This window comes from Rhyacophila brunnea, unplaced genomic scaffold (assembly GCF_057557595.1).
Source record: "Rhyacophila brunnea isolate RB1 unplaced genomic scaffold, BYU_Rbru_1.0 scaffold_19, whole genome shotgun sequence".
NCBI classification, from domain to species: Eukaryota; Metazoa; Arthropoda; class Insecta; order Trichoptera; family Rhyacophilidae; genus Rhyacophila; species Rhyacophila brunnea.
This window is the reverse complement of record NW_028232848.1, coordinates 16157411-16179991: the sequence shown is the minus strand read 5'-3', so window position 1 is coordinate 16179991 and position 22581 is coordinate 16157411. Positions and strand designations below refer to the sequence as shown.

At 30.4% G+C, this 22581-nt stretch overlaps 1 protein-coding gene across 1 annotated transcript in view; it reads left to right on the top strand.

Moving 5' to 3' along the window:
* The window catches only part of LOC147072777 (uncharacterized), a 99499-nt gene extending 77416 nt beyond the window's left edge, over nt 1-22083 (top strand). The window contains exons 4-5 of the mRNA XM_085945708.1: nt 16460-16783; nt 21367-22083. Of these exons, the coding sequence (XP_085801834.1) occupies nt 16460-16783; nt 21367-21482 (440 nt within the window). The 3' untranslated portion in view covers nt 21483-22083. The remainder of the gene's footprint in view (nt 1-16459; nt 16784-21366) is intronic.
* Nucleotides 22084-22581: the final 498 nt, after the last annotated feature.

Here is a 22581-nt window from a genome sequence, read left to right as displayed (position 1 = left end):
TCAATTCTGCTTAAAGATTGCTAAAAGTATTAAAAGAATGCATTGTCATCGTATTCTGATATATTATAAAAGTTTCAAATGTCTAGCTAGTCGGGAAGTTAGTTAACAATCTTTAATCGTCCAATACAAATCTTGGACAAACAAGAAAAAAATTGTACTGGACAAACAAGAATACGAGCTAATAAAAACATGGTAAAATAAGAATAATTTTCCCACGGACCATAAGTAATAATTCACTACGACCAATATTGTTGAAATTAATTATTTTAAATTAAAATGTTTTTTAGAATTACAAAATCGTCTACTCTACATTGAAGTAAGATTTATATAATAGATGCGGGCATCTGTGTTTTTAACATTTCAATGTTATAACAGGAAAATTCATTTCATTTGTTTCAAAATTAATGTTCTGTACCTATTTAAAATTTGGTTTTATTTAAATCAAGTTTTCTTAAAGTTTGACTGTTGCGTGAATGGAGATGCCCTTATCAATGAAAATCGTACTTGCACACCTTCAGTTTGATTTCGTATGGTATTCTAGATGAATACCGCTCCAGACTAATCAATCGACATCTTATATAATATATCGCTTAATTTTAATTCTAGAGAGACCCCAGCACCTTCACCTATAAGTATTATTTAGCTACATTTTCTCCCGTCTTATATGCGATGTACCTAAATAGAAACTGCCATTCTTAGAAGTATGTCTCGGATAACATCTTATACCTAATATACTATTTTATGAATCGGAAGCATCTGTTGTTTATTATCTCAGGTGAAAAACTAACCCTTCATTAGTAATGCTAATTATTGGGAGGCTAATCACTGTACATATTCAATCAAATCTCTTAGGATTTGGTATTTTACTTACGTGAGGTGAGTTCAGGTTTTATGTCGCTAGGATTGCCTAGCGGAAATGTGTCGGCTTATAAATTCATGGGCCCCAGGTTCAAATCCCATGTCTGCTTAATTCACATATTGTTTTTATAGTATATACGTAATATGTAAAGTTTTTAAGATAGGGTTTACTATACTTACAGCTTTACAAACACTTAAAATATTCAAAATTTATTTCTATACGTGATTCTTTACTTAGTAGGTAAGGGTTTACCCTTTTTATTGTATGAATGTATTATATAAACGACTGTTTTTGTTGTCAGTGTACCTACATAATATAAGTACCATTGGTTAGTGCGTATAGTGCATTAAGGTGCCGAATGGCAAAACCCGGGTTACAAAAACAACTCAAATGGAAATGTACAAAACTTAAATCCATCAGGATCAAAAAAATTCAAAGTATGTAGGTACCTTCGGTCGATAGCATTTAAATAATATTGTTAACACTGTTTTTTTTTGTTTTGAATGTCATTTTGTGGACCTGTTATATAATTTATCATGTTCATTATTATAATTTGTACATAAATTAAAAATAAAAGAAATTCAATTTCAAAATCTGATTGGATAATTTTTGAAATTTTATGATGAATTAATTAATTCCTAATTTCCTTTCTTCGGGGAATATTTCACTAATACTATTACGGCTAAGGAAGTATTAGGTAAAAAAAGATTATGCCTAAAGCATCACAAAATATAAGGTATTTTTGAGGTTTATTAATTGATGTATACATATTGCAGAGTTTAACCTTATTGTTCTTGTGCTTTTAAGCTTTCGCGTGTTAGGTGTAATTGCATGCGAAATTTAGGTATCCTGGTTACCGATATTATATTGTAAAGTTTAAATGCCGCAAGATGTGTATCTCCGTGAAGACAATAAACTCATGCGTTTGCCATTATTATTTTAGTTTAAACACATAATATAAAGTTTTAATATAAAGATTTATGTTATATTATAAATTATAAGGAATACATACTTTATTATTATATTTTATAAGTTGATATAATATTAACTGTTTATTTAAGTGTAACGGAAGTGATTTAAGTTTCTGTTATGACTATATAATATTATTAAAATATATTAGTCGTAGAGATAAATTTTGTAACAGTGTCTCTATAATTCGGTGCTTGCTAACCTTTTTGGTTCCCCTTGAAACGTTTTTTAAAATCTCGCAAAACCACTACACGGACGATACACGTCATATAAGTCCAGGGTGATATATTAAAAACTAGCGCCGCAGGCGACAATTTTGTAATATTCACGATACCTACCATCAATATTTGTATTATTCGTATTCCTTCTTTAATCAGCTGCCCTCTTAGAATATCTTGCCTTTTAATGCCGGTAGGGTTAGTAAAAAATATTTCGTATGTACTCACCCATGTATTAAAAATATATTATTACAGTTGTTAATGAAACTAATTTCCTCAATGTTTGGTTCTTCAAATATTTTTGGAAAATATCTTTTCCAAAGAAGAATTCATTCTAGTTCAATAATAACTATGATGCGATATCTAGACTATGTACTACATTGCCCAACATTTTTTTTAAAGGGGTGTATTGACTTTGTCAAAGGCCCGCTTTCATATATATTTAATCTTGTGATGGAGACGGGTATCTTTCCCGAATTGTGGAAGATGTCAAAGGTTACTTCAATCCATAAGAGTGGTACCGAGTCATCAGTGGAGAACTATAGGCCGGTGGCTGTTCTTTCGGCACCCGCAAAAGTTCTTGAGATGATCATGCATACCATGATTTATCCAAAAATTGAGTCATTTATAATGAATGAGCAGCATGGATTTAGAGTTGGCCGATCAACGGAAACTAACCTGATGGTATTTGTAGATTATGTGTCGTCAGCACTAGATAGAGGCCACCAAGTTGACTGTTCCTACAATGACTTCTCAAAAGCGTTTGACAGAGTCGATCACGACATCCTGTTGGAAAAACTCCAACTAATTGGATTGTCCAATCGTTTTCTGAAGTTATTCGGGAGCTATTTTAGGAATCGTCAACAATACGTCTCGTATGGCGTATATCAGTCACAGACGTTCAATACATTTTCTGGTGTCCCTCAGGGCTCAAACTTGGGGCCATTGCTGTTTACGATTTTTATAAATGACATAGCAATGGTCATTAAAAATGCTATGTTTTTGTTGTTCGCTGATAACCTGATACTCTTCATGGAAGTTGTCACCTTGGACAATTGTCGTCAACTCTAACTTGATATAGATAATATATTAGATTGGGACAGGCGTAACAAACTGGACTTCAATATTGAAAAATGCAATATTTTATCGTTTACCAGAGCCTCGCGAGTATTATTTTTCCAATATTCGATGCATGCCAGAGTTCTTTCGCGAATAGCATCTGTAAGGGATCTTGGCATTACGTTTGACATTAGGCTGTCATTTAGTGGTCATATTGCTATCATTTGTAAAAAGGCGCTACAAATGTTGGGCTTCGTCTTGCGTACTTCCCGGATCTTTTCAGATGTTAAATGTATGTATTAAAAATTCTTTATAATTCCTTAGTGAGAAGCCGGCTTGAGAGTGGGTCGATTGTTTGGGCCCCGCATCAGTTGAAATATGACCTTATGGTGGAGCGAGTTCAAAAGAAATTTTTGAGACTCCTTTATTTGAGGTTATATGGATACTATCCGTGGCTTTATCCAACTGACTTTCTCTTAGGTATACTTACATACTGTAGTTTAAGTACTAGAAGATATCAATATTTGGCCACATATTTTTTTCGACTTATACGTGGTGTGAATGAGAACTCTGCCATTCTTGGTAGTATTGATTTGTGTGTTCCTGATAACTATCTTAGAAATCGGGAGCATCAGTTGTTTGTTCTCCCGAGGAGCAGAACTAACCTGCCATTGGTGATGCCGATTGGGAGGGCCATTACTCTGTTTAACCAAATCGCTTCGGATGTTGATATATTCCATCTATGTGAGGATGAGTATAGGTGGACGTTATTTTATAAATTATTAAAATAGGGTCTGCTTAACTCATCCGGTGTACTTCCTTGTACCTATATAATTATTTTGTATTTACACATTTATACTGTAGAATAACTTAATACTGATCTATCTCTTTTGTTATGTACCTAATATTGTTTTAATAATATTTCGTTGTTTCTAAATGTCATGTTGTGAACGTCTTAAACTTATAATTTGTAATGTCCACAATATGTAAAATAAATTAATTGAATTGAATTGAAATTGCTTAAATGAATGCCATATTAAACCTTATTTTTAGCCTATAACCAGAAAGGTTTCAAGATATACTTACCCTTTGGGAGAGCTTTTCAAAATTCTTGTGTGGCGCCAGACAAATCGCGCAGCACCCCAGGGTTCATGTTGGGAGTCACCGCTAATCCATGGATTCCACTTCTTCCTCGGCATCATGAGAAATTTTCTAGGTAGTCGCTATCTAAATAGTACATTTTTATCATTACCTCAATATCCGAATGTCAAGCCACTGTCCGGTGTGGATATTAAAAGGGATTTTTTTTGTATGGAATTAATACAATTACTATGAAAAATAATATATATATTATACAAACAATAAGAATCTATAAATTGAAAAGATAAAAAAAATAGTTTTCAACTAAAAAAAGATGACGCGAAAACCAATAATCAGAGTAGAAATAATCAAAATGAAAGATGCATAAAAATAAATGTGATGATTGAAAAATGACAAATTGGTGAACTTACATTAAATGAGAGAAGAATTGATATTGAATTGAATTGATCCTACGTGTACAATTGTATTTTATGATTTTAAGTTATGTGTTATAATAAGATACGTTTTCCTCAAAAAAATTTAATAAACATATTCGGGAGGCGACCAAGATCCATGTCAGAATGTAAAGACAATGGAAATTTTGTATATATAATATAATATTATATTACATAATATGTTGGAGTACCTACCTAGTAGGGAATCCAATCCCGAGCCAAAATTCTGATCCCGGGATTACAATTTGACAATTCCGGGATCACGGGACTGGTCCCGGGATTAGCATTTTTTTTTCATTGTTAATATAAAATCTTTATATTTACAAATAACATTGATAAAATCGGTCAAAAATAAATCTAGTATAATTTATACTACGAGTATTTAAAACATTTATTGTTAATATTGTATCAATCTTGGAAATACATAAGTTTAATTGAGTGAATAATATTGTAATATAAATAATAATGTGAATTTAATATGAGATTGCTGTTTCTGATAGTAAAGACTTAATAAATGGGTTAGCGAGATTTTAAATAGTAAAGCAAAGAATCATGGTGTACTTATGGCCTTTCCGTTTCATAAATCTAATTAGTCAGCCAAATATGAAACTGCCGTAAAACGTATGAGATCATGGTGGAATTACTTTGTTAATAGTGCTAAGCATTATTTTTTCCCAATCTTTCTCATTTTTATTAATTTATGTGAAAAGATAAAAGAATCGGCAACTTACACATGGATATAAATCAACTTCATTCAAACTCAGTTTATTTCTAATGTAGTTATTTGTTATTAAAAGTATTTTTTCTGTAATATTTTAATTTTTATTTTATTTTCCATAAAAATTGATAAAAAAATCAATCCCGAATGCTTATCAATCCCGGGATTCATAGGTATTGAAAATAGTTCGGGATCCCGGGATTGGAATCACTACTACCTAGTAATGTAAATATAGATATTTTTCTTTTGTTAAGATAGATAAAGGATGCAATTAAAATACTATATAGATTAAATAACAGTGAAAAGCCGGTCAGCCAAATGCGGAATTAATATTAAACAATTTTGAATGATTACATAATATTTTTCATTTAAATTTAGCATCGACCTTTTTGATTCATATATATATAAATGTTTTTAAATCCCTAGTTCGAGAATATTCTCGAAAGATTGCAACCGTTGTTTCATCTAAGAATTCCCGTCAACGGGTACGTTCATGTTTATCTGAATTCATAAGTTTTCATATTTTTTGCAAAAAGATTCTTATAAAATGTGGAAAGTAAAACTTTTACTTTTTTTACTTTTATGTTTAAAATTGAAAACTTATTCAAAACATAGTTAATTTAGGTATAGTTTAAGAAAACCGGTTGGAATCATTGCATGGTATGCACAAATTTAAATATTATATTTGTACATAAAAATGTATCTGGAAATGGCATTCGCTACAAGAGCCTTTGAAGTTTTACAACGAGTGGCTTTGCTACCGGGTATTTCATATTATACATCTCAATGTTTGATTATATTTTTAGATAAATTCAATCTAAAATAATATGCTTTTCGTAGCTATCTTAAAAACAAGGTTTTTTAAATAGTTAATTAATAAAACAAACGGCTATTAAATAAGCGTTTATTAAACGGTATTTTTATTATTAATTATTTTTATCCTTATTTTTAAAAAAAAATTGTCGATGTATTTTGATAAAGCTTTCTCAAATGTAAAGAGAACAATTTTAATGAACTTAAGTACCTATTTATTTTATTTAAAAAATGCGTTTAACTTAAAATCCCTTTTCATCTTCTTCTGGCATCTTGGCGCTAATAACCCTGTGTATTTCTTAGCCTCCTCCAGTATCTGCCTTTATCCAGATCTGTCCAAAGCCGCTTACACTTATGCTGAGTTGTAATTGTTTTTTACATACTTATGACAAGTATGTAAAAAAAATAGCCGGAGTTGATCCACCGCTAGATGAAAGCTTCCCCTTATTTCATCCACACTTCTCAGTCCCCAGTTTTTTGCTGCCACGCATATACCTATAATATTTATATATATTTTTTTAAAACACAAATAATATATCATATATAACGACTCTTCCACTGTCGACGTCAGTTAGTTCTACTAATTCTATAACCTACAAAAAGACAATAATTATATTTATACTATATCTATATTGTAATGTCATGTAAAATATTTTCATTAAAGTTACCTATTGTGCCACTGAAAGGTTGTTTTATCTGAGTTATTATTATTTTTTAACTAGACAATTATTTTTAAGTTGAAATGCTTTCTCTTGGTTAAATGAAAATGCTGTCATCTAGAAAATACGAAGACACTAAAAATATATTATTTTCCTTTTTATAAAATAATGTTGTTGACAATAATTTATTAATTACCATGGCCTAGGGTTCTTGGAAATTAATGTACATAGATTGGAAAAGAGGAAATACGCAAAGTACCGAAATAAGAAGCAAACCACTACGAATTAGTCAAAAATATTTTCAGTATCTACGTAAAAAAAACTTAAATAACTACATTTTAAAAATTACTTGAATACAAAATATTATGTAATAATAATCCCTTGAATTCTTGAATGAATTCGCATTGTATAACGTTTCCTAAATTGTAAGTTAATCTTTGTCTTTAAATAAAAAAATATCCTTTTTTTTAACGTGTTTATTGATTAAAAAACTGTAAATTGCGATAAATCAAAAAAACTCTCAAATTGAAACCTTTGTATTTTTCAGAATATTCATCATAATAATATATTATATATGTTATCTACATACTATTATATGTGATTTGACCTTGATACTCATAATATAATAAAACATATCTATATATATAATAAATGGAGCACACTTTTTTAATGATTAAAACTGTATACGTATTATAAATATATAACCCAATGACTAATTATAATATACCTAACCAAACTTAATCAATTATTGTTGTCAATGTTAATTATTCAGTTGTGTTTATCGCATTTATGCAGTCATTTATTTTCACTGCCAGCCAATTGTTACTAGGTAGGACAATATTGTAGCTATTTTTGTCTTCATAAATATGAAATAGGAACAGAATGATAAGTATTTGTGAAAAATTACAAAATCAAGAGTTTATCGTGAATATTTTCACACTAAAATGATAAATATTGTATAGAAAAAGAGTTTATTTAGTAGTTATGACATTTACAAGAACGCACGAGTTAACTCGTCCATGACCTGACGCGACATATATGGTTTGACGAATTAACTCGAGTTACCCGATAAACAATTTGAAAGCTTGATGACATATAATATATTATATAAATATAATATAAAAGCCTTTTTATTTCTTACAAACAAAAGTAAATGACAGTTAATTGACTATATCTAATGAATATATAATATTATATAACCTATGAATATATATATTATGTATATATATCTATCTATGATTGTATTATCTACTTATTTTCTAGTTTATATAAAATTAATTATTATTATTTTTGTATAATACATATATATATTAAGATTTTTTATTTTTTATATAATACTATTAGATAATGTTTATAAATTAGACAGTGATATGTAATTAGTTTATTTGGTTTGTAAGAACCGCTCTTCGGGTGAAGGCCTCCTCCAAAGAGTCCCACTGGACTCTGTTTTTGGCTATTTGTAGCCAATTTAGGCCCGCTGTTTTTATGATGTCGTCTTGCCTTCTCGCATGGAGTCTTCCTCTATAGCGCTTCTCTTTTGGGCCATTCCATGAAGTAATTATTTTTTTCCATCTCTGATCTTGTAGTCGCGCTACATGACCCGCCCATTTCCATTTAAGTTTTTGAGCATGGATTAGAGCGTCTGTGGCTTATATAATATAATTAATGTAAATTCTTATAATGTTACACCCACGATAGCCATGCGGTAACATGTTGGGTTATAATGTCATATTGAAGTATTGGTGGAATATTTACAATATATATTAGAATTAATAAATGTGTGTTTGGGGCCAGAGTATGGACTTAATAGGTTGGGTTCTTAAAAAAAATGTTAATATAACCTCCACTCTGTGGAGGCAAATACCCTCCTCTTACGAACGAATATCGTGATGTAATGTTAGTATTTTACTATTTTAGAAATTTACGAACGCCATTTTTACTAGGACATATTTCTCATATTACATAAAACCACATAGTTTTTATTTGTGATATAATATCATATTACTCTCCGGTGAATTCAAAGATGTTGATAGTTGTTACGAGTTTTATTGTGTTTGTATCAAATTTATATAGTATTATTTTACCATACCAATCATTGATTTTATTATCATATCGTGTTAACTGTAAATTATTATTATAACAAGAAAAAGCTTATAAGTAAGTGATAAAAAGCAAACATTCAATCATTAAATAGCCAGTGTTTTTACATCATACCAAGATCTTATTAATTTTATTTATATAATATGTCATCTACAATTATAGATTAAGTCTACAATTAATAGTCTAAAGTTTTACGGTGGTGTGTGTGAATATTTAACATAAAGAATAAAAAATAGGGAAATACATTTGTATTATTATTATCAAGTATTAATAAACATGCATAATGAATGGTTGAGAATGCATTTTTGAAAAAGATTTGCTTTATCGCACCATCGTTCTTATCAATCTAATCGACTGGAATACAATGCATCTTTATCGTTCATTGATCAAACTTTTCTCTAACGTATATTGTTTTATAGGTATCCACTTTACTTATCAAAGTCTGAGAATACCATGCGTAATATTAATGAAATTTTATATAGAATCAAAATAGCTTTTTAGTTAAGTTTTAATTAAAGAAGGACGTATCGACTGCTAAATTCTAATTGAAAAAGAAAAAATAAGTTTATAAGTTGTAATACTTTGTAGAACGACATTAGGATATGTCTTTAGCTCGAAGCCGTTAACAAGATAAAAATTCAATTGCCATTGTTATTATTGTTCCAAAAACATTATTGTTATGGATGATGTATTTATGTTTACATTCTATTGGTTTTAAGTTTTGCACTTTTTTCATTTGTATAGTTTTTTTCGACCCGCGCTTCGTCTTTCAGCATGTTCAGGCACTATACGTACTCACTAAGTTACAGTAAATGTACATGGACAATGAATACAATTTATATCACAAAGTTTTAGAATAAAAGAACTAAAAAAAACTTATTACATAAGTAATAGGGCATGTAAAAGAATGTATTAGATGCTCAATACTAATATGCGAATTAAATTGTCATTAGTTATAAACTAAGGAATTAAGTAACATATTGGAAATTTAGTAAAATAAGCTAATTAGAAATGTTATCAAATATACCTACCTACTAAATAAAAAAAGCTATATTCAATATCGTTGAACTGAACAAAATGTCAGAATTTAAGTAAGTAGATATAATATTAGGTATTTAAATATACGTATTTGCAATCTAAGTTTTATAATAATTTTCTTAATATTGTATTTATTCATTATATTAGTGTTTATGTGACGATTATTTTTATATCACCTAGTTGTTTTGTATTCTGGAGTATGTACTACCTACAACTAGAGTCTTGTCCACTTTCCCAGTGCAACTAACTGCACCCAATATGACTGTTGCAGATTGCAAAATGCGCTCATACATATGTAAAATATATTCGGACACATTTATGCAAATACCCCATTGCGTTTTTCATATATTATTTGTTATATGCTTTAAGCTCTCCTGTATAATGGTGGAGCTTTGCCAAGAAAATTGAGCTTAGAAAATCTAAACAGAACCTGCTTTTGCATGGCTGTTTTATTAACCAATTCATTGCAAATGTGCAAATAGAGAAAACAGTGTAATTACTATTCGATTAAATTTCAATTCTCTCCTTCAACATGCATATTTAAAGAAAAGCCTTATATTATCTTCGCACATTTTGAAAGTGGCTTTTTATTCATTATAATTATTCAACCACCTGGGGTGGGCCTTGGCCTCCCCAAATTATCCTCCAAAATATTTCTCTGATCCAGAATTCTAATCGCGTATGCATTGTGAGCAACGCCATCTAGCATCAGCAATTTGGGTCTCCCAACACTCGTCCACGGTTTCGTATTAAAAAAATCGGACCAGCCGGCCCATGTGATGGAAAACCGTATGTGAAGCATCAGCAGTTTTTTTACACCTAGAAATATTACAGATGCACTTACACAAGAATGACATTTTCGCGCACTAAAGTGTGCTTTGATTGAGTTTAAATTGACTACTTTAATAAAATCTAGAAATAAACACGGAGAACTATTAGAAATAATATAAAACAAATCTAATTTAAAACTGACCAACATTCTATGAGAGGGGATCTTTATATCCGTAATAAACCACATTACATAAAAAAAAACCTAATTGGTCTTTGCAGCGATTAGGTGAGATGACCTGATGGGTCCAGCAATTGGTTGGATTGACTCCTTTTCTCATCAGAATCTCTCTCCTTTTCATATACATTATATACAGTACTGTTCTAGATGATGTAGTTTCAATTTTGCATTTCTCCGTCAAATGGACATGTTCGTCGGTAACAAGTTTAAAATCATAGAGCTTTGTAGAAAGATTATCGTGTTTAGTCAAAAATATACCGGTGTAGTTGTCAGGAGTCAATGGGGTTATTTCTAATTGCCATTGAACACTAATTATGAACATATATATTATATTATGTAACTCTTTGACGCCGTATTCGTAATACGTATTGTCCGCTTCCTCAAGGATAATTATTTTCACTATTAAGATTTGGAGGTGGCGCAAGTCTCTGATGTCCGCATTCTCGACTATGAAGAGCATTGCAGATGCACCGCGAAAGGATAGAGAGCGTAAAATAAAATATTAAAAATTAAGAAATATATGATGATATTCTTACCCAATTTTACTACACGTGTTGACCATTTGAGTTGCCTAGAGTCATAACTCGGGTAAATAAAAAATCGAGTTTTGAGATACAAAAAACCACCAGAGCACTGTTTTTTGTAATTATGAGAACAGTATTGAACTCCCTTCAATATTAATAAGTGAGTGAGTCGATTTACATTGTTTTAAAAATATATACTTATAATACTCCTGAGGCTGCAGACATACAGCACATTATGATAAATAGAGCTCCCTGATTAGTTAGGTTAGGTTAGATTGAAAAATGTGACTTATGACACAGTCAACTTTGTCAACAATTTTCACATGGTTTAAAGTGATTTTTGACACCTAAGTATTTTCTTTATAATTACTTGATATATTTTACTCAAAAATGGCAAAATTGCAAAATGTGAGTTATAACTCTTGGCGACTTATTTAGAGAGTATAATTGCACCGTCAGAAAATGACTCATTCGTAACAATGTAATAATAACTTAGCATTTTTTAGCCGGGTTACAACAGATACAAAATTTAATTAAATATAATATTGTCTATAAACTACGTATTAAATTTAATCGTTAGAAGTGCGAAAACGACGATTATGATAAAAGCTTTTTTCCCCCTTTTCTCCCGCCCGGTTAACACGACCCGGATAAATCGAGTTTATTCGTAATTCGTAAATCGTAATTTATTTCTTTGGCCACTCTTACCTTGACGGTAATATTTATTTCTGATTTATTGGCACGTCGGACGGTACGTTCGCCACCCCTGCTCTGGCATATTAGTGGGTACCCAGTATAACATATTTCGTAATAGAGTTTGCGCAACCAAGTAATCAAAGTACCTACCAGAAATTTTATTATTCAATCTAAAATTTAGCTCATTGTTAAAGTAAGTTGTAACCCAATCAACAACGTGTAATTAAATTTAACATTTCTCAAAATTATTAGTGATGTGATAGCCAATTAGTAGTTTAGCAAGTGTAAGTAACTGGTAATGGTATTTCTCATACAAGTTTGGTACAGAATGTTCCATAAACGCACGGACGCTCTCCAATAAGCAGTTTCCGATATAGTCCGAGCGTGGATAATACATATATTTTGGGAAATAGAGAACTGCGAGAGATAGGGTGATTATATTACATTCGTAAAACGCTTAACAATATCTGTTTTATATTCACTGGAAAAATCTGTGACAATGCACTTATTTGTATAGAACAATATGATTGTTTTGATATATTATAATATGTAGGTATATAAATATATATTTTTGTGAATAAAAATTGATTATTTTTTAATTTTTAGTTTAGATCGGAGGTTTTTTAAAAGCTACCGCAAAAGAAATTTTGGTCTAGAAATATTGCGGAGATTAAATTTAATATTTTATACTGACTTTATCAATGCAAATTAACTATTTTATTATTATTATTTTATTAATATTAAGTAGGTAGCTATTTTGTTTTTTGATTCATTTAAAAATTAAATCATTGGAACTAGTTAAAATATGATGGGGTAATTACGCAGTCAGAGCAATTCTGTGAATGTGGTAATAGGTATTCTTACATCAAAATATTTGGTTAAAGTGATCGAAAACTTTACAGTAAATTTAAAAAATATTATTAAAAACTCTACCACACTTGCATTAGAAAAAGAAATCAATACTTTCAGCACGAAGGTGGTCATAGAAGGTGGAAATTTGCAGTTGTATATTTAATAGAATAGTTATAACGCTGATGGTATTAGTATTATCTAGAAGAAACAATGTGTTGCATCAACATCCATTGTTGGTTTTTCCGTTTCGTTTTTATTACTGACTAGACATTTTTGATGAATGACGATTTTATTGGAATTTTTGGCATAAGTATTTTTTATAAATAGACGTTATTTGCGGACCTTAATGTGCGTGAATTAATATAACCTATTTGTAAAATGCAGTCATAAAGTAGTACCCAAAGATAATCCAAAATTTTTGATGAAGCACATAATACGTTTTTAAGTTTTGAGATAATAGCCGTGTCCATATGGACACGCGTGACATTTATGTTATCAATATATTTATTTTGGATTGTATGGTTTATTAGTAGAATTATTATAAATTATGATAGTTTTCAATACACATTACACACAAGCTAATATTGCATTTACTTCACTGCGTTCTGATTTCAGATGTTTTTTTTTCTTTCAAAAAAATCAGTCACAGCGTCGCTTTTTTCTATTTTTTTGAATAACATAATTCAATCCATTAAATCGTATATCTGCTAGAACCATTGTTTTTGATGTAAATAGTTTTGAATATCCATCCTATCAAGATCCACCAGCGTTATTATTTTCCACATTTTCCCCGTAAAATTGATATTTTGTGCAGCTAGGTGTAATTGCGTGTAGAATCTCCAGTTGCAGTATAAAATATCAGATTGGTCTATTTATGTTCTTGCATTTCTAGATTTCACTTGTGGATCTGCTTTTAATTGACTATGATTTAAATTATCGATTGTTCCACCACCATCCTGATCTGTTAAACCGCAGGATCTGGTCAGTGGTGAGATAAATAATAATATTATATTCATCGACATTCTCATTATCACTAGCTTCATAAAGTGCATCCAATGCATTATTTACCAGCATTTCTCTTTCTTCAATCTTGGACATATCCCAGAAACTAAATAATTTGAAATATAGAGAATAATATATTTTATAAAAAATATAGTGATAACAAATGATAATTTAAATTTGTAGTGTTAAGTGGCACGCGTGTCCATATGGACACGCATTAATTCATTATGCAATAACACCACATAAACAAAAATAATTCCATTTCTAATTACATATAATGAAACTGCTCACGTTTGTAATTCATTCAATGACAGAAATATTATTCTTTGAAAAAATATAATCAAAAAAACATGCTTACCTTTAACATAAGTCTATCTTTTTGTGATTATAAAACGAATGGCCACTTTGACACTTGATATTAATTTTATTATGTCAGCTAGATCATTCAAATAACGAACAATTGAAGCAGTGTACCTACTTATTTCAACTGACTAACGTGTATAAACCAAATTATTATTTTAAAATAACTATTAGGCAAAGTAAACTGGACTACAATAATTGCGTGGCCATATGGGCACGAGTGACACTAACGTGAGCAATCGGGTCTGTCACTAAAGAGTTAAGATCGAGAAGCGAAGAAGAGTCGGAGAAGCAATGTTGTTGCCTTTATATTATCGCACTAATATAGGTGAAATAGCATTCATTTATATTGATTCAAGGCTTACTTTGAAAATAAATCCCATCACGATTCTTGAGCGTCTGAATTATTAGCAAATCCGAAGCACTGTTTCCGCATCATGTTGGCAGTCTTGTCACGTAGCCCAGTTAATGTCTACTCGCTGGATTATTATGACTACGTTCTAGTTAAATCGATCAACATCCCGGAGCCATTTTACGACTATGAATAATATCAATACCTACCAACTTAACGGAGGTAATTTTATTATTATGACTGATCCATAGCAAGGGTTAACTGCCTGATATAGTGAGCGACACGATATCTAAATTTTAATCCAGTAGCAAAAAAATACAGTTCAACTGAATTAATGTGGGGTTAAGACCCGTCAGATTCTTTCTCTCTAACTATAACAGTCTGTTTTTATTGCCGACTTGATCTTTGGCGTTTTTTTAATCAAAAAATTTTATGATTTTTTTTTTCATTTTCTAAAGGAGAATGATTTTTTTTAAAAAGCTTTTGAAGCTTTAGAAGGAATAAGTAAATTCTACGAAAAATGGGCCGAGATATATTTCTTTTTCAGATAAAAAGACTACCTATTTAAATAAAATAATTAAAATTCGGAATATCATGATTGTAAAATAATTATTATATTATGCTATTGTTGTCCTTCTTGATGCCTTTATATTCAAAATAATAAATACATAAACGGAAACGAAATTTTTAAAGAAATTTAAAAATTTACATAATACGAAAATATGTTGATAATAATGTAGGGGCTCTAGAATCAAAATCGGTCGTATCCATTTTTGAAAAATATTTTGAAGTAAATAATAAAGTCTTATTTTTCTTTTATATGTATACTTATTAAAAATAGTACATATTATAAAATGTTATATAAGTAAAACATTTACAAATAATTTTCTCAATAACTTATAATTAATAATTTTTGTAACATGTCCTACAGCAAAAATTATTACGTGAATGATTTGTTATTTAAAATACACCCTATATGCAAAACCAATAAAGTGATTATTCAATATTACAGATATTTTGTAAATTATAAAAATCTTTTCTTCGATTTAAATACTTTCATTGTCAAAAATCAATATCAAAATCAACCGGTAAACATTCATCAAAGTAGTATATTTTCTAAGAATGAAAAGAGATTGAATTTTCAATATAAGATTTTTTCATATTTGAATGATACAAAATAGATACACCCTCTATCAGTTGCCATGGGTGGAAGTAGGCTTTTGAGATCCGACATAAATCATCATCAGCTTGAATTTATCCACTGCCGGATGAAGGCTTCTCCAAGCTGATTCCACTTTTCTCAGTCCTGTGCGTTGCGTTGCCACATACTTCTGCAGAACTTTATCACTTAATCTATCCAGCACTCTCTAGGTCTACCTTGTGGATATTTTGTACCTCTCTAAATTTGTCAAACGATTGTCCTTTCTTTGAGTTAAATGCACACTAAACTTTGTCAGTCGTACGTATTTTGTTTTCATACCATGAATTGATTTTAAAAACTAACTATCACCATCTGTAAATTGTTGTTTTAGTTCAATAAAAATAAATACGAATGGTTAACAAAGTTTATTGTGTACAATTTATGTCGGATCTTAGCAGCCTACGTCCACCATTCGCCAATCCTCTCTATACCCAAAACTGTAAAAGTTTGAAATAGTTACTATATTGACTTAAAATGTATTATTTTTTTCTATAGCTCTCCAAGTATCCATCGTAGACGATGTTGGTCTGCCTCAACGCGAGCAGTACTATGAGGCAGGATCTACCCTGGTGCTGCGTTGCTCAGTTCGAGGTGCCAGGGCTCCAGGTGCAGTATGGTGGTTGCATGGCACCCTCCCGCTGCACCGAGACGCCCTCAGGGGAGGCGTCGCTGTCAAGACGGAAGCTTTGCGGGGTGGAGGAGGGGACAGTACTTTGCAGGTGGCCAGATTGTCTCCGATCGACGCAGGGAATTATACTTGCACATTACCCGGGGCACCCCCGAGACACAAGTACACGGTTTTGGTACATGTGCTTAATGGTAAGTAATACTATTATTAATAGTGTTTTCCCTTGATCACATAAGTATGCAATGTGTTCTTTCAATTAATTTTAGATAACAAAAAATGTTTATACACAAAAAGTTAATACGGATATGACATTTAATTAGCCGAGGGGGGAATACTACCGGTTAGCGGTTTTTACGAATAACTAACGGGTTAACCGATTAAATTCTTAAGATTAAAAAATATGATTCATGTTTAAATATTTATACATTCAATTTGATTTCAGTTAAAATAATACCTACCTGGCTAACTATATTATATTATGTATTTTCTCCGAAGGCTTATTTTTTGAGAAAGCAACTGTACATGGGATGTAAACTAAGCTAAATAGTTGGGATTTGGGGACATTTCTTTTGAATTTAAAAAGGTTTTATTCGTTATTAGTTGACTGGCTCCCAGCAAATAAAGATTATCAGTTTATTGCGGGGTGGTAAACAAATTGTGGGAAAACAGTGGGTAATATTTTATTTGTTGTCATAACGCGCTATGTAGTGTCTTTGTGTATCATTATATTTTTTAGTTCGTACTAATACCTACCAACAATTCGATTAGTTACCCCCGTAAAATTACCCAGTTTTCGGTTAGTTTAAAAATTCGCGGTTATACGGTTATCCGGTTTGGATGCTATATACGGAGTCCATAAAAAACAATAACACTTCCACAAATTTTCATTAATTAAACAAATTAAGAAAAAGTATAAAAACAATAGTAACAATTATTGTGTGACATAAAATTTTCATACCCTCTATTTTTGTCATCGGCTAATACAGTTTATCAATTATATAAGTACCAGATACAATATTAATGAAAAATAATGGAAACATGCACTTAGGGTTTATTAAAATATTTTTATTTAACAAAAAACTTTTTTTTTTTAAACTTTCAGGATATAAAATTTGTTATTGAATAAAGTTGTGAAAATATTTGTAAAATGTATTGGTTTTTTACTATTAAGCTATCTTTATCATACTAATTACGGCAAAATCAATTAACACCTAGTCATCTGAGGTGTTCTCACAAATTCAGTTATTTCGATGGGTGCAGATTCAAATCCCGCTTAGACAAAATAATTTTTAATGTCTAATAAAAAATAACAACGGCACGTTTGTTCGATGTATTCTACATTAAAATGAGCTAGAATCTGTTGTCACATCCTTATAAATTATGAAAAAGCTTTATTACTCGTTATACACTATAGACGTAAAATTGACCTAATTTCCACCCCGTTTATACAATTTTGTTAATGTTTTTGTAGCATTGTATCTAATTTTAACGCAACGTTCATCCCGTTGAAGCACTTGTAAATATAATGTAGAGTTTATAATCCCATATTTAATTTTGAAGTGGATTTAACTCAATTGATTAATGATACTTGAATTTTCTTATCCTTCAACTCCTCAACAAATATATAATTAAGTACGTAAAATCAATTTATATTTTTGAATTTAAACCCTATACAACGATACATTTAAAGATATTTACATAAAATGATATAATAATATTATTCGAAATTAAACAACAGATCGTTTTTCCTTATATAATATTATATGTAAGTATTTTATAAGTACCTCCAGATAATGTAAGCGATGTCAGAAGGAATAAAAATACTTGTTAATTTATTATAAGAAGCTTTTTGGTCTGTAATACAAGCTGAGCTTTCCACTTTTCAGCGCGAAGAATTTAAGCTTTCCAGAGATAATAAGCTTTTTAAAATACGTCAGCGATAGCAATGAAAACAAACTTAGGTAAAAATATTCGTCGGCGATGTTTTTTTGGGGTTTCACTGCGTGGCATTGTTAACCCAATGCTTCGGAAACATTGCTGAAGCCTTTCTAAATCTTATAACTTTCCATCTCATTTTTTTTAACGTTGAGAATAAATCCTGATATTATAAATTCATAAACTTCGGATAAAAACATTATGATAATAGGACGCAGAGTAAAAAACTAAAAAAGTCGCCATATAATATAAAACTAAGCTGTAAAACTTTAAAACTTTATTTTTTCAAATCGTAAAGACGATTCCGGGCAATTCGTAGATGATTATCAATGCTCGTAAAGCTTGCCAAGAATATTTTCCATAATGAGGGTAAGTTTTTAGGATACATATTATATTGAATTTAACACCAGACTTATCAGAAAGTTTAACCATAAATGCATAGCAACTGATCAATGTAATAATCATATATGTAAGGGCAGATGTTTAAAAGAATAAAATTAGTAACCATGACAAATTTAATCTGCTTACATTTATTCAGGGGTATATGAAATTTAATTCTCGTTTGTAGGATTTTAAATAAAGAAATTAAATGTCTACCTAAAATATTATATTCCATGTACTCTATAATCGTGGTTTTTTGAGAGTTATGATTGAAATAACGGCAGGTGACCTATGTGATGTCTTGAATCCCAGATGGCGACCGCTTCAAACATTAATAACAAAAAATAATTATGACTCCTTTCACAAGTATCTTAAAAAAATGCATTAGATATTTTTTGTTCACACTAAAAAATAAACAGAACAATTAGGATTGACAACAATCTAAATTTTTATTTTACACGTATAACAGATTTTAAAACGATGCCTATTAATTTGGGTTATATTTGGGAACAAATTATAAATAATTTGTATACTTTCTAGAAAAGATATACATTTCATTATGGTGTACTATTTTTTTCAACTTATAAATTAATATAAAGTAGATGTAAGTAACGATTTTACATTAAACTTGAAGTTAAAATATTTCGATAACGTAATCATGAATCATCACGCCGTGGATCCCAGGTTCGAATCCTGGGTCTGACAATTACACATATTGTTTTTCAATTTGTGTCTGTCAGGGTATGGACCTAATAGGTTGAGCAAGTGGCTGACATCCATTTCTCGTTAAAAAGAAAATATGTTAATACAAACCTCCACTCTGTGGAGGCCCATATGATCCTATTAGGATCAGACATGATCGAAAGAAAAAAATCATGAAAATTATTGTCCAGCCATATACATATATCAATATATTATAAATAAATATATATAATAGAAAAATCTAATTATAGCAAAATGTGGAGAATCAATTAAATCTTTTCTTCTAGGTAATTGATTTAAGTTTGGTACTCCGTTTTCGCTTTACCATAATTATTTTTAGGCACTATGCAGACTCGACAATAAAATTGCAAACGTATAACACTAGCGTTGAATAATAATTATAGTTATAATTTTGTTTATTCGATCAAATGTATAAATACAGTATTTATTAGTTAAGAATTTATCTGGGCATAATTGAAGTGGTGGAAATGTTAATACGCTTTATTTATCTAAATCACATATAAGTTCCCAACCTTTTTTGAGTCGTGACCCCATTTATAGACGCCGAGTGACCCGTGACCCCGGTTAGATTGTAAAAAGCCTTTTTAATAGGGTAAATAAAACGTATTGAAAATAGATTTTTCAGCATAATAATTATAATTCAATATCTAAGATATTCAAGCTCTGTACTATTCCATTTAAATCGTTTGTTGCGACCCGGGTTTTACCTTTCGGCATCTTCAGGCGCCGTGTACACTCACCAAAGGTAAACACACACTGATAACGAACACTCTTTACTCTAGCTTATATAATAAATCAATATAATAAAGTAGGTAAAAACTCCATTACCTACCTATCAAGTCAAAGGTCATAAAAATACATTGAGCAAATTATGAATAGTTGAATTGTCAGTAAAAAACCTAATTAGTAAAAACCCTATCTTATTAATAACAATACACTCGATAGCATATTAAGTTGTCAAAACCCAATGACATTATTAATGGACAATGCACTCAATACAGTAGCTAGCAAGTAAATTCGTGCATAGCGACATTCGCACATGTATAGGTAGACGTCACACAATTTCCATTATGCGATATCACGCATCGGGAGTTTATAGCAATATCACCTTTATTGTAATGGCGTTAGAACAGTGTTTCTAGTGTCAATGTTCATTTGAGCGTACCCATTTGAACCAAACCATTCGGCAGACCCGACAAAAAGCATCGGAAATTTATAGCAATATCACCTTTATTGTAATGGCGTTAGAAGAGATTATGCCATTCGGCAGACCCGACAAAAAAGTGAGTGTCATTTTTTTTTCTAGATGCTTCATCCATATTAATGTAATTGTCAAAACCTAATTATAGATCTTTATAAACTGTCAATTTTGTCGTTTGGATCTTGTCATACTAGGGGTGCGATTTTGTTCAAAATCAATATTTTTATGTTTATTGTTTCAGTCGGCGACCCCACTGAAAACCCTCGTGGTTGCGACCCATAGGTTGAGAATCAGTTAATTCTAAATCTTTTCATAACAAGCAATTATTATTTTCAATAATATAACCACAATCTTGAGATATTATTATGATACTATTGTACGAGGCCTCATTGTATTAAATCACACCATCACTTTATGGTTTCATAATATTCTTTATATAATTATGACGTGGTTAATACCACACGAGAATATTATTATGAAATCTCAAATAGCTAAACAATAATAAATGTAATATTACTGTTTTATTTATTACAGAAAGTCTGGCTGAACTTCAGCAGGGATCGTGTAACCGAGGCCCACAGTCGATAACGGCCCTGTTGGCGATAGCTTTGATGATAGTGATCGCTTTTGCAGTTGAGGCTCCGAGTTGAGTACATCTGATGCCATGGGGGTAGCAATAGACCACTAGGTATACCGAATTATCAACTAAAAATTAAAAAATGTGCATAAATTTATATGTATTATTTAATCGACTAATATAAGGTTAAGGGAATTTAGTTTGATAAACTAATTGTTAAGATTCATCAATAATGACGGAAATTGTTTTTTTTTTTTTTTTGTTTTCAACTAGATTCATCCAATTCTTATTTTAAATGCAAAGTTGGTAAAAATGATTTGCATAAATAAATACATACAACACAATTGTTATAACCAATAATCGACCTGTCATTTATATATAACTATTTTATTTTATTTCTCTCTCTCTCTCAGTTATTTTACTTTAAACATTTATTGTATCCACAGAACACAATAATAAAATAATATAATTCAGATTGGCTATAGGTACCCCAATACACTTAATTTTGAAGCTGGGTTTTAAATGTGTGAGTGTCCTACGAAAATTAAACACACATTATTATATGTGCAATAGTGTATGTTGCATCCTTCAAATACACCAATATTGAATAAGCGTCAGTGCATAAAACGAGAGCAGTTGTCAGAATGAAGAACAAGCTTAGAATGATTCATTAAGTTTATCCCATATTCTCCCAGCCTCGAGATCGGTTGCCCGTTATTCCACACCCGTTAGGTATTTCAGTTCCCATTAATTCTGTGTTCCCTGATTGTATCAATGTTTATATAATGCTTATTTGTTTTATATAATATTTTTAAATTTTAGTATTTTAAATACATTCAGAATGGAAGAAAATTGTTTAAAACTTATATATTGAAATTCCTTTGCTGTTCAGATTAAACAATATAAATTAAAAAAAAACATCATCTAACCTAACCTAACCTAACTTTTGAGTATTCAACAATTATACATAATTAAAACTACATTAAATATACACGCGTACGTACGCTATAAAAAAAATAATTACAGATTATTTACTTCATTTTGATAAAATTTACAGCCAATGTCATGGATCACGGGTTCGAATCCCGAGTCTGGAGAATTCACCCGTTATTTTTTTAATGCGGGTTTGGACTTAATAAGTTGAGCAAGAGGCTGAAATCAATTTTTCGTAA